We start from the raw sequence: 13,361 nt of genomic DNA, 5'->3' as shown, positions 1-13,361 counted from the left end.
GGCAAGCGCGTCGCGCGGTTAACAAGCGCCCATTGTTCTGCGTCAGGAAAGGAGTGCGGATTGTTGTTTCAGGGGCTGTTATTCTTGTTTTCCCCAGGCCGCATTTAGTCACCTACGGAAAACGTCTGTCCAAGTGCATTGTCTTTATTCTTCTTCTTCTTCTTTGTGTGTGTGTGTGTGTGTGTGTGCGTGTGTGTGTGTGTGTGCGTGTGCGTGTGCGTGTGCGTGTGTGTGTGCGTGCGTGCGTGCGTGCGTGCGTGCGTGCGTGCGTGCGTGCGTGCGTGCGTGGTCTTTGGTAGCCATGGGTTACCGAGGTTCGTTGCGTGATTTTGCACTCCTCGATGGCTTTATTGTTGTTTGCGCTTAGCGCTGGAAGAAGTAAGAAGGGAGACACATGTTAGCAAGATACAAACATTAGCAACTGCGTATTACAATTAACACTCGCTATCAAGGAAAGAGCAAGGAGTGGTTCACCCGCATTTTTGTTTCCATGTCTTGTTAGTTGGCTGATGCGGTTTAACGTTCTAAAGCAACGCAGGAGCAGTGAGAGGCGTCGTACTGGAGTGCTTCACCACCAGAGGTTGTTTAAAGTTCACCCAAAAGTGTGGTACAAAAGCGTTTCCGTACCGCCTCTCGATCGGAATGTTCTCGCTGGGGACCCGCAGTAGAAACCGCGACCGCGTGTGGAACCACTGAACACCATAGCCACTGAGAAACCGCGGCGTGTTTACCCTTTGTGCAAGTACAGGCCTAGTCAATTATCGAGTAGACCAGTGCCTCTGGATTCCAAGCGCCACTTTCGGTCCTTTTCTTTTCTTTTGCTTGTTTCTGTGCTTTTGCATTTGTGCTTGGGCTGTTCTTATACGTAAGTACATACATCGCTCCATGTTCACGCCGGTTTAGCGTTCATTTGAGACGCGTACTAATCTGTACTGTAAACGCGTGCCGCGCACCAGCTGGGCCGCCGCAAAGCTGCAGCACATACACGCAGTTCTATACGTGCACTACTGAATAGTTGCCTGCAGTGAGGAGATCAACTTTGCTTTCCCAAGGCATCAGTGAGGAGGGCGAAGATGGGCCCGCTTCTAGCGTGTCTGGCTTTATTCAAGCACAACACGAAGACTACGACAACGTTCGCTAGTTCATCGACACGTGCCACAGGACAGTGCAAAGTAACGCATTTCGGGGTGTCTTTATGCGGAGAAGGAAATACAAAACGGAACTATAATGGTAGAAAGATTGTAGCTCATGTACTTCAAAGAACATTACGCTTGGCACGTGGCGCTTTATGCACTTTGTATGACCCACCGTGTCGGTATCATAACAGGAAATTCGTACGAGGCCACTTGTCTGTGAGGTGTGGCTTTCCTGTCGGAGCTCGTTATCTGCTCACACCAGGAACTCGTCAAAAAGTGCAAAAAAAGAAGCACGAGTAGGAAAACCTGGCTTTCGGAGAAAACTGCAGCATTTATTAACTCCGACAGCTATATACACCCTGGTGACGTGCGAGACAGGTGCACGATTTTCGGATAGTCGGATATCCGTAGCCTGATTATTCAGCGCAAAATCACCAAAGGAATAATGTCCCTGGCCTCCAGAAATTTATGCGATAACAACGATTGAAGTCGCGCCAACTATAGTACATCTGGACTGTCCTTTTTGGAACCTCGTCATCGGACTATTCTCTTCTATTACAAAGCAAAAAGAAAAAAAGAAAAGGAAAGAGGAACAGAACAAATGAACGCACAAACAATAGAGGGAAAAGAAAGAAGCTGTGGCTGTAGTTCGGTCCAAGTTCGGTGCTCCTCTCGTGGACGGCAGCAATTAGGAAAAGTGCATGCGCGCATCCTTAAATGCTCTAGTGAATCTTGCAATATTATTTACAAACAAATGAATTCAATAAACTGTTTAACAAATATCACGGAATGTTCGAAAAAAATCTCCGTGATATTAAAATGTATATTTATAATTATAAACGAACAAAATGAGGCTCCTGCAGCAGCGTAATATCCGCGTCACAAGTACGCTCTCGATGACCATTGAGCGCTGTCGCCGTAGAAAACGTATTCCGCTTGTTAGTGAGGACGCATAGCCGCTGCAGTGGAGCGGATTGGTTTACTTGTCTCGGGGGCAACTCAGTGAATGCGACGCTGCTGCAACATTTATTTCACCGGCGACTATATAGATCTATCTAAAATGGACGTTAAATGGCCATTAATGTTACACGCGTGACCGCGTTACCAGTTTGGATATAAAACAGCGCACAAAAAATTCAGGACGGACAGATAGAACATCACACACCACCAGCGCTGAACTTGCAAATGAAGGAAAAAGTGATGCATCCAAATAAACAATCACAAATATACACGAGATATGAGTTTTCACACAACTTCTCGGGAAGTCTGATATTTCGTCTGAATACAATCTTAGGGTTCGCAAGAGTTTCCGTCTGCGGCAACTGATGTCGCGTGTATATTTGTGCTTGTTTATGTAAATATGTGAGTATGTGAATGCGTCAATAAACCCTTTACTGGTGAGTTCAGCACTGGTGGCGTATGTCGTTCTGTCTGTCCGTCTTGGTTTTTGTGTGCGCCGTTTTACATCCAAAGCGACGCATTACGAAGTCACCGAAGTCGAAGTTTTATGACAGGGTTATGTTTTGCGAGAATTTGCACAGGCGCTGCGTCTGCCCTTTATGCGTTGGCTGAATGCTATAAAAGACGCCCTCTTACAGGTTCACTATCGGGGCTGCTATCTTATCCGGTTGTATGACCTCACTGCGTTTGTCTCTCTGAATCACACAGAGAACAGAGCGGTGCAGGCGGAGCTCAGCACTGGGACTCGGTGGTTGTTGCTCTCTGTAGCGGCTGAGCTAAACTGTGACGCAGCGTAGCGGCAGTGATCAGAGAGAGTCGCTGCGCTTTTTGAACCAGACGCGCAGACCTCCCCTCGCTTTGAGGACGACTTCGTAGGCTGGTTTCACTTCTTCGAGCGGCAGCGTCGACTCCACCGTGTACTTGGAGAGAAGCTTCGCCAACAAGACCTTCGCTTCCACCATCACAAATTTCTGCCCTGTTGAGAGGAAACGGCATTACGGAGTCAGAACAGTTGACATTCACGCACACATGACAGAGGGACAGAGACCCGCAAAACCCTTAAGCCAGTATAGCAGCAGAAAAAAATGAAGGCGAACAGCAAAACGCCATTTTTCCTTCTTTATGTCATCTGTCGGCCAATCGGAAAGCGGATACGCATGCTGAAAACTGCCAAGAAGAAATAGGGGTAAATTAACATGCGTAATTGACAGTTTGGTAATAAAGTCACGGCATTTCTTTGTTTAATACGCATCAACTGATCGAACTTTTTTCAACGAGGTTTCAACAGAAGCTCGAGGGCAAGGCATCGTTTTAGTGCACTGTGCCGATTTTCTGGCATAAATGACCACAATGTAAAGGAATAGGCCGCACGAATGTGTGACTGTCACCCGTTTAGCATTCTAACGGCCACGTCAGATAAGCGTATACCGCATAAAAGAGGTCCCGAGGAGAAATGTATCTAATTCGACAAAAAGAGACAAGAATTATTCGCACACAATATATACATCGAGATCGGTTAAGCTTTGAAAGCGAGTTCTCATATCTTTCGCGAGTACTAGGGCTCTATTTGCTAGATCACGTCCTCGCTCAAACGTAGCAGCAGCTGCATTCGAGTGTGGTCGTGGCTCGGCTCCCACCAAGGACGGCGTTGCAACACCGCGGCCACAGATTTCACAGCCGAAGCTGCACAAATTCCTAGCTGACCTCCAACGTGGACCCTCTACACAACGCCGCGTGAGAAAAATAAATGGTGGATTACTGGTTAAAAAACGCGCATGTAAGTTTTTGTGTACTGGAATCAGGTATGCAAGGCAACATTTATAATGAAGTCATTTGTTATTACCTTTAAAGGCCAATTCGGGGCTCCGACGCACGTTGTGTTACATTTACATTTGATATCGATCACGCCGGCGCACGCCGGCCTTCACTGCCGCATTAAATCCGTTGCGGAATTCCCCTTAACAGCTGCGCTGTAAAATCAAGGAAGTTGGTTTTAGCTGTAACGTTGAACGACTTCTATACCAGTTTCTTTCCTGCCAAAAAAGCTAAATGCAGCTGCTTCTTTTGCTCCAGTAGCCGTACCACAGCAGTCGTACAAAATGCTAGCTGATCTCCAACGTGGAGCCGGTAGAACGCGACACGATTACTGTCTAAAGAAAACTCAAATATGTTATATATTCGAATGAGATATCCGTAAGATAACTTTTATTTTATAATAATTGATTATTACGTTTGAAAGCAATGATTTTAGAGTCTGGCTTTTCTTTGACTAACATTTGATACCTAGCACGACGTCACACGCTGGCCTTCACCGACGCACAAGAAGAGCTGTGGAACTCCTGTTGAAAGCGGACAATGCAGCTCGCATGCACATAACCACCCTCATGCTGTTCCACGTGAAAATATGAATTGGGGATAGAAATAGGACTAGGCGGAAAAGGAGGGCCAAATGATAAGGACATGTACGGTATTAGCATAGAGGTTAAGCCTCATGAATGACTCGCAGTGTCGAGACTTGCACACTTGAAATCTGATTATGACGAAATTCGCATTCGTCCAACTTACCCAGGCAAACTCTGACGCCGCTCGAGAAAGGAATGAAGCTGAACGGGTGCATGTCCTTGCAGTTCTCCGGCAGGAAGCGCTCAGGAATGTAGCTCTCGGGGTCCGCGAATTGCTCCTTATTCCTGTGCAGGCTGTGAATGTTGATCATGCATGTCGTTCCAGCCGGCACGGTATAACCATCTGCCAGACGAAACGAGGATCGTATATTATTCTCATTTCTTCCTGCGATTATCTTTTCTTACACGTCTTGGCGAGAACTTGAGGTAATTAGTTTGATGCCTTGATCTTCACAGCGCAACATAATCCGGCCACAATAAAATTACTGACACGGTCTCTGACCAACAAGTGACATCATTTCCGGGTGGAGCATGCAGAGGCGTTTATGGCAGCAAAACAAGATACACTCCGGCAATGTAGCAGGAACAATAACGAAGGATTGTCAAAAAAATGAAAATGAAGGGTCTCCTGTTTTAGAAAGTAATTATGTCAATTAAAGACTGGGCCTATAGTTGGTCTAGCATCGTAATGTAAATAGAGCGAAAGAAGTGTGACACGCAAGAAGTGGAAGACCGGTACACAAGCGCTGACCAACATAACGTGAATTCGAAAAAAATTTAAAATACGAAGCTGGTGGACAACTTCCAGTTTTTAAGGGAAAAAACTCACATCAACGCGAACTAAGCCGCGAAAACGCAGCGCAGGGCGGACTCTGTCCCCGCCGCCGATGGGTTTCAAGATACAGCGGCGTGGACGGGCGTGTGACGTCGAACGCCCCCCCCCCCCCCCCCCCCCCTTCCCTACACGCCCAATGGAGCGCTGCGCGCGACTGCAAGACTGCGCGCTTCCTTCCCGCTTCCCTTCCTTGCGTGCGCGAGATTGAGCCGCGATCACCGGCTCGCCCTCGCACGCTTTCACTCGCACATACATCCTACGGCATGCGGCGACGATTTTATCGCCCGTGGACTTATACCAAACCTCACGACGACGGCGACGGCAGAAATGCGCTTGGAGTACCCATATAATTTATATCGCAATAAAAAGTTGCCCTGTTCATGCATGATAGGCTATCGTGTAAAGATCAAACCTACCAATAACGAGTTCCTCGTCCAGTTCCCGGCCGATCAAAGGAAACGGTGGACAGAGACGAAGTGACTCCTGCGTGTAACGAGAAGAGCCCAAATAAGCACAGTAGAATAAAATACCCTTTCAGCTGTATTCTTAAATATTTGTTTTCTAGACATACTGGGAATATTTTCGATAAATATAAATCTTGCCCCCCCCCCCCCCCCTGAAAAAAAGTGCACTTCAGTTCATCACGTGCTGTATAGGAGACTTGTATTATTGAGATGCATTCATTAAGGTTTTCTTGATAGTATTGATCGTACACGCACTTTATTTACTGTTTAGTCAAGACAACATGTCACCAACCTTGTGGAGGAGAATTGGTCTTTGTACTTTAGACAAGAAGCCTTTTTACATAGCGGACAAATACAACTAGCAGTCATAATGGCTGTTATTGAACATTTCCAGCAGAAAGGAGGTTAGAAAACACCGTAAAAATACTGTTACGGCAAACATTGTTTGCTATACTATCTCACGGTGAACCAAAGGATGTGCAAAAAAAGAATCAAATAATCTGGGGTCAGATTCACAAAGCTTTTCTTTCGTAAGTTCGCTTTGCCATTTGCTGGCCGCCTTCGCTAATGATGTGTGTGGCATCCGGATTGGATAAAATTCTTTCTTGCGAAAAATTCTAGCGTAAGAAGTTTTTGTGAATTCGGGCCCTGATTATTTTTGTAGTGTCAAGATTGCGTAAATGCTGTTTTCTTGCTGGTATTGTGCTGCTGTAGCAGAAATCCGTTGCTCGAGCAGGATTAGCCCATATTGTGATTTAGTTGAAACGTTACCCTTAGCGTAGCCCAAAAGTTACATATCCACACAGCATGAATATCTGTAAAGTCAAGTCTGATGCTCATTCATCTCACGGACGTAAATTGCTCATGTGTAGTGACACACTGTTTCGTATAAATTAACACTGTGAAGTTAGGATGTATATTTCTCTTACACATTTCCATTTTCTGAATTACCAAACCTTTCCTGTTACAAGAAATGAACGATGCAGCATTCCATGATATAGATTTTCAAACTCGAAAGGGTGTGAATTCTTGTGTTCTTTCAGTAGTGTCACCTTGATGCAGCACTCGAGGTAAGGGAGCTGCTTGAGGTCGCTTGTGGTAATCTCGGGCTCAACGCCCCGTCCGAAGGCATCATCCAGCTCCTTTTGCAGTTTGGCCTGCTTGTCCGGGTTCAAGCCAAGAAGGTACAACGTCCAGCTCATCGCCGCTGACGTGGAATCGGCAGCCTGCGACGGATAACCTGGCCATTTTAATATTCTCTTAATTCTTAAACGTTGGCCAAAAATTTACTGAGTTCCTAGGGATGTAAGGATGACTTCAATCCTATTGGCCGATACATCAGAACTCATACGAGCTCGACGCATTTCGCGGGGCAACTGTATCAACGAACTACGTGCTATCGTTTCGCAGTATGTTTGCAAACAAATCTTCTTCCCGCATATCGCCGTCTAATTACCGCCGACAATGTTAAGTGCAGATCTTCATGTCGTCTGTGAAGAGACCGGCCATGCCCTTATGCCAGCTGTGTTATTAATACAGATTGAGACTGCCAAAAACTGCACCGTTTCTTTTCCCGTTTTTGTTACTAATACATCACCAGAGCTTCATTTAAATCCTTCTTTTCCACCACGAAATTTCTGAAGCTTCATGTGTCATATTATTATTTTCTGCAGACTTGACATGTGTACTATCAACAAGTAACATGGTTTCCTTGGCGACGTCGTGACGATAATCAGAATAATTTGTCTACACTCGGTGACAACCTGGGAACTCAGTAAAATCTCCGCCCACAACATTGTACAGCACGCGTCCTTTCTGGCTTGGCGCTCCGAAACATAGTTCCCGGGTACGCCGATATTAAAAGAAGTTCGCCTTCAACCTTACGTCACACAAACCAGCGAACTGAATTGGATGGCGCATCTATATGTATCCTCCGAGATGGACTGCGGTGCACTTGCCACTGCAGTATGTGAGTTATGTGGTGGCTTTCACGAAAATTATAGAAATTTCCCCAAAGCCCGCTCAACTACTCCTAACAGCCTATAGGGCCCCGACGTATACACCTGATACACAGAGTACCCTTAACACCAAATACTCTTGCTGCACTCAACTCGGAAATACTATGGCGCAAATGTGAAGCATCTGGCTTGTCAATCATACACTCACGGATGGAATACAGTTATAAAGTAAAATATTTGATCTTTATTGAGGATTATAGTTGCGAAGTACGCTGCATAAGATAGAATAAGAAACCTTTTGCAACTAGTGCTGTAGGAAGAATGGTGTAATAAACTGCACTAGTTTTACCCTGTAACTCTCCGACAGGGCCTTCATAAGACAAAGTAGAGCGTAAATAACACTTCATCTCAATCTACGATTACCCAGAGAGGCAGCGTCATCTTACCTGTACAACTAATCAAAATAATAATAATAATATCAGGAGGTCGAACCGAACCCTAGCCCGAACCGAAAACCGTACCCAAACCCGAACCGATATTTTTGGAACGTGCCTGAACCCGAACCGAACCTCAGTCGAACAAAATAATAACGCTTATGTGTTCGGCACGAAATGGTTCAAGCGTATAAGGCGACAGCGGGTACTCAATAGTTTGCATGCTTGTTCGAATAACTGCATTTCTTTGATTCACGCACCCTACTAGCTGATTGTTACGACTCACGAGTTGCGTTCAGGGCGGGAATGGGCATGTGCTAGTAACTATGCGGCCACCTCAGCAGAGACGCTTGCTCCTCTGAAGTCGGCCATGCCAGTTGTGTCCCGCGGCCGAAAAGTTGTTTCGGGGGTTCCACGGTATCAACATTTCTAGTGACGCTTCTAATTCGGCCATTAGGTCGACCTATTACTAAAACTGGATAAATTAGATAAACATGGAGAGGGGTGAAGACTATGTCCTCGAGGAGGGATATCAACAAGTTCAGCTGCATGACTTATCGTAACCATAACACTGCGTTCGCTAATGAATGCCGTCGCCTTCTCACTAAGCGGCAATCGCGGCTGTAAACGGCAGCGTTTGCCTACTAATCGCGCGTCCGCGGAACGCTGCAGGCAGGTTTGGAAGGGACGTGGAGGAAGGCTCTCTGCAAAGCGCGAAACATCCGGGCGCTTGCGAGTAGCGTGTGCTGTGTGAACTTTCCCTTTCACCGTTGCGGCCAGAAAGCGTGATGCAACGGCGGTGTGGGCTGCGGCGTTGCGAGAAGCGAGCTATATCGACGTCTCCGAGTTTTCTAGTTTGGTAGGTTCGGTCGGCTGACTTACTGTTTTGAGTGTTCCCTCGACTCCTCCACTGTTTTGTCTGTACTGCGCTTTGGCTTCCGTGCGGAAGCAGTGATGATGGCTGGCGTTCAGCGAGACTCACGACTGTCGTCATGACACTGCTCGATTGCTGGTCGTGCCGCGCATTTACGCCTGCGACAATTTCTATGAGTGGTACTCCTGTAGCTCCTGCGGAACGACGAGACTTTCCAATTGCTCTGTGCCCAGCGCAACTTCGAGAACAACGAAGTGAGATGGATTTTTAGCAGTGCTCTCTTGAATCGAAGTTCGATTGAAAATCGGCAGTGTAGCTTTCGCTCGGATGCTTTCGTGCCTTCGAGGACGGGAAAAAAAGCTAGGAGGAAGCCTAATGCCAAGAAGCTGGTCTAGGCAAGCGAGCCTCCTCTGACGCCGCGCCATCACTTTTCTCTGGGGCCTATTTGCGCGATGACTGTTGGGGAGTAGGTTGCCTGGCACACTATTTGGTACGCGGTGACTATATTAGTGGCACCTTCTTCACAATCGAACCTCGTTACGCGCTCTTCGGTCTATTCTCTCGCGTACACTTCGTGCGCTCGGCGGGTAAGAATTACCGCTTGCGCATCACGCTGGGAGGGAAAATTTACCGTGAGCCTTTCCTTTATATGCTTCAAGATCGTCACGTGACGCACCCTTCCAGTCTTTTTCCTTCCTCCGTGTTTGGTGCTCTCGTTGATTGCGATTGAGAGTAAATATGGATGTCAGCAGTGCTGGAACTGCGCATCCACACTTGTAGCACGCAGTGTCACTGTGGGCCCAATGTGGACCATCAGGGCGGCATGTCCTACAACTCACGAACGCAACACCCTGATCCCGACTTTCTGCAGTGCCATCGTGGATCGTAGTTAAAAAGTGGAATTACCTATATTATTTCTTCGTGTATGCACAATTTTAGCAGCGTCCACTTTCGTTTACGAGGCGGGTCTTCATGCCGCACAATGCCAGAAAGGACCGAGTTCTATCCTGAACTGGCAAAAACGCATGCGTACGCCGCACTTCGCTGCATGCACAAAGAATTAATTATGGGGTTTTACATGCCAAAATCAGTTCTGATTATGAGGCACGCCGTAGTGGGGGACTCCGGAAATTTAGACCACCTGGGGTTCTTTAACGTGCACCTAAATCTAAGTACACGGGTGTTTTCGCATTTCGCCCCCAACAAAATGCGGCCGCCGTGGACGGGATTCGATCCCGCGACCTCGTGCTCAGCAGCCCAACACCATAGCCACTGAGCAACCACGGCGGGTTGCATGCACAAAGAGACAAATAATAATTGCCATATATTTCTTAAATATCTCTTGTACATTTTATTTATGCCTAGTGGAAATACTTCCGGCACTGCCAACATCGCACGTCATACATATTTGTTTCTTACAAGACATTGTGATGCACAGGAAATAATTAACTAGCTTGTATGCTTATACGTATGAGATGCTCAGCCAGAACAATTGCCGGCTAAGCATGGCAGGCTAACCCTGCCTTCTGCTACAACGCAAGCGCATGGGCGTTTTTGCATTTTGCCTCCATCAAAATGCGACCGCCACGGCTGGGATTCTATCCCGCGATCTTCTAAGAAAGCAACGAACTGACAGCCAGCGCGAAGTCACATTATATTACATAAATTACAACTTCAAACTCCTAGTCTGTAGCAAAGCAAGAAGCCAGCAGTTGACATTTGTTTCTAAGAAAGCAACGAACCGGGAGAAATGTCCACTGCTTGCTTCTTGCTTTGCTACAAACTAGGAGTTTAAAGTTGTAATTTATGTAATATAATGTGAGTTCACGCTGTCTTCTAAACTATAGATCATGTGTCGCAGTTCACTCATCACAAGCCCTGTGGTAAAAACCGGAAACAAAATTTACCTAACCCTGCTGTTATCAAAGTAACGAGTGTGCAAGCTACGCAGAAGCTATGCAACACGAGAACGCCTTCGCACAGAAACAGTTCTGTTTTGAGTGTCTGTGTGATTTTCTTTTCTTTCCTTTTTTTATTTTTACTTATTTTCTCTCTCTCTCCTGTCGCACCCCTTTACCCTTCCCCCGGTACAGGGTAGCCAACCGGGAATAATCTCTGGTTAACCTCCCTGTCTTTCATTCACGTTTTTCTCTCTCTCTCTCTCGCTCGATAATTTTTTACCTCTGTCATAATATGTACATGAAAATTCCCCTGTGCCTGTGTAATTCATTCGTAAGTTTTCCCCGTCTTGATGAAATGCAGATGCGCCATGGAGACAAGTAGATAGTACTATGCAGCATATCGCCATGGGGCATGATAAAATCGACTGCGACGAGTCAACTTGCGAACCGGTTCAGTGTTACGAACCGGTTTGCGAACCGTTATAAATATTTGTTTCTCTTAACCGGAAATAAATGGGAGTGCGTGGAACTCGAACCCGAACCGAACCTGTATTTCTTTTTGTATTCAACACGCTGATTTAATATCAGCCGGTGAATCTGAAAAGTATCAGTACCAAGAGGTGAATTTCTTGCCTGCAATATAACCACCAATGTCGTTGAATTATAACTAGGATTGCTGGATTTGACTTATTACTGCGTCGAATCATTTTTTTTTTCAAATAAAAGACACGAATTTAATCTATACTTCAGCTTCAGCTTATTACAAGCTAGCGTATGAGGGGCTAATTATACAGAGAAAATCTGCGAGACCAGCGTTTCCATTGAGGCGAGAGCGTAGCTCAGTTTAATCCCCTTTCCTCAAGACGTGTGGTCGCCGGGCAAGTACTTGTGTTTCGTTCGTGAACACAGTGCATTGCAAGCGAAGACCTGCAACGAGGGTCCAAAATGCGCACGCTGTCTGAGATCAATAATTATAAACTTGTACATGCAGCAGTGCTTTCGCCCAGCCACCTTTCATTAACACAATATATATTACAGTTCGATCGTTGCTAACGGTTCAATTATGCTGTCAGAAACCAGAACACGTGGGTTGAACCTTTAATAGTTCTGACAATTGTAATGCGTTTTCCCGATCTTTTTTTTTTTGTATTTTGCGTTACTTTGTTTAACCTTAACTGTTTGATGGAATATCCGTATAAACGAGCACACGCGTATTCAGGGCTTGAACCACGAGGGAATATGTTTGAAAGGACTTACAGCAAAAGTTACCGACGTCGTGTCCTTCTCGAGTTCGTCCAAGGTGTACGACGATGGTCCAGAGATATGTTTCTTTATTGCGGCGTCCACGGCTGCCGGGAAAGACAACTCGTCGTCAAGTTCGTCGTTGTAGGTCTCGTCTGCCAGCTTTTTTAATATCGCAGATTTCCTTCGCTCTATCACCTGCAGAAAAGGACGGCCCACCAATATATAGGGCGCACCAAGCGAAGACACCTCAAAACCTATTCCAAACGCGACTTCATGCGGGTGTGGAAAACACTAATTCACACGCATTCATTGGCACTTCTGAAAACAGTGTAAAACAAACGTTCTCTCGTAATTATACGCAGTACATTTGGTTTGAATTTGCATTCTCTTTTTCATCTGAAACTGACGCCTAAAAAAACCGGTATCACTTACTCCGAACTCATTTAGTTCCTTATACCAAGAGAAGGGAAGCGAAGTCGAGGACGGCAGAAAACCAAGTGGGGTAATGAAGTTAGGAAATTTGCAGGCGCAAGTTGGAATCAGCTAGCTCAAGACAGGGGTAATTGGAGATCCCAGGCCTTCGTCCTGCACTGGACCTAAATATAGGCTGGTGATGATGATCACATGTGCCGACACGGTCAAAAGTTTACTGAATGTGGTTTCCACGGGAAAATCGAGCATCGTCCCAGTTTTAGCTTGCAGCCATTAAAGCAGTACAACGCCTTGCTCGTCGCGCTCATTATTAGTAAACGTAGCAAACTTGAAATCGACGTTGCGCGCCCAGGTTCAGAAAACAGCCTTCCTTTTCGCTGATCCTGCATACCGTAAACTTTTTACCATGCCTCCACAATGGCACAGCAGCAACGTTATCAACACCTCATAAAATACTACTATCGCTGTGGAACACAGGCGCCAGTACATATATTGTCATCGTTCTAGTATTCCTTTAGCCGCATTGTAGGGCACGTGGAAGTTTAATGGAGATTTGCGCTTGTTCACTCACGTGCCATTACTTTATCGGTTCTGTTGTAAAAATGCTGTTGCTATATTTTTCACCACCGTGTTCCCGTTGATAAGCCTTAACGTTGTCGAAAAGCATTCCTTATCTTAGCGCACAATTCCCTTAACAAGGACGTCATGACCTGTCTTCGC

General features: G+C 46.1%; 1 protein-coding gene across 1 annotated transcript in view; it reads right to left on the bottom strand.

The window, feature by feature from the left end:
- Nucleotides 1-1,447: 1,447 nt before the first annotated feature.
- Nucleotides 1,448-13,361, bottom strand: part of LOC119456484 (cytochrome P450 4V2-like) — a 32,812-nt gene continuing 20,898 nt past the window's right edge. The window contains exons 9-13 of the mRNA XM_037718295.2: nt 12,222-12,404; nt 6,850-7,023; nt 5,750-5,816; nt 4,662-4,841; nt 1,448-3,072 (exon numbers count right to left, since the gene is read on the bottom strand). Of these exons, the coding sequence (XP_037574223.1) occupies nt 2,903-3,072; nt 4,662-4,841; nt 5,750-5,816; nt 6,850-7,023; nt 12,222-12,404 (774 nt within the window). The 3' untranslated portion in view covers nt 1,448-2,902. The remainder of the gene's footprint in view (nt 3,073-4,661; nt 4,842-5,749; nt 5,817-6,849; nt 7,024-12,221; nt 12,405-13,361) is intronic.

This window comes from Dermacentor silvarum, chromosome 6, assembly GCF_013339745.2.
Source record: "Dermacentor silvarum isolate Dsil-2018 chromosome 6, BIME_Dsil_1.4, whole genome shotgun sequence".
NCBI classification, from domain to species: domain Eukaryota; kingdom Metazoa; phylum Arthropoda; class Arachnida; order Ixodida; family Ixodidae; genus Dermacentor; species Dermacentor silvarum.
The sequence above is the reverse complement of the archived record's forward strand: the minus strand, read 5'-3'. Positions and strand labels throughout refer to the sequence as shown.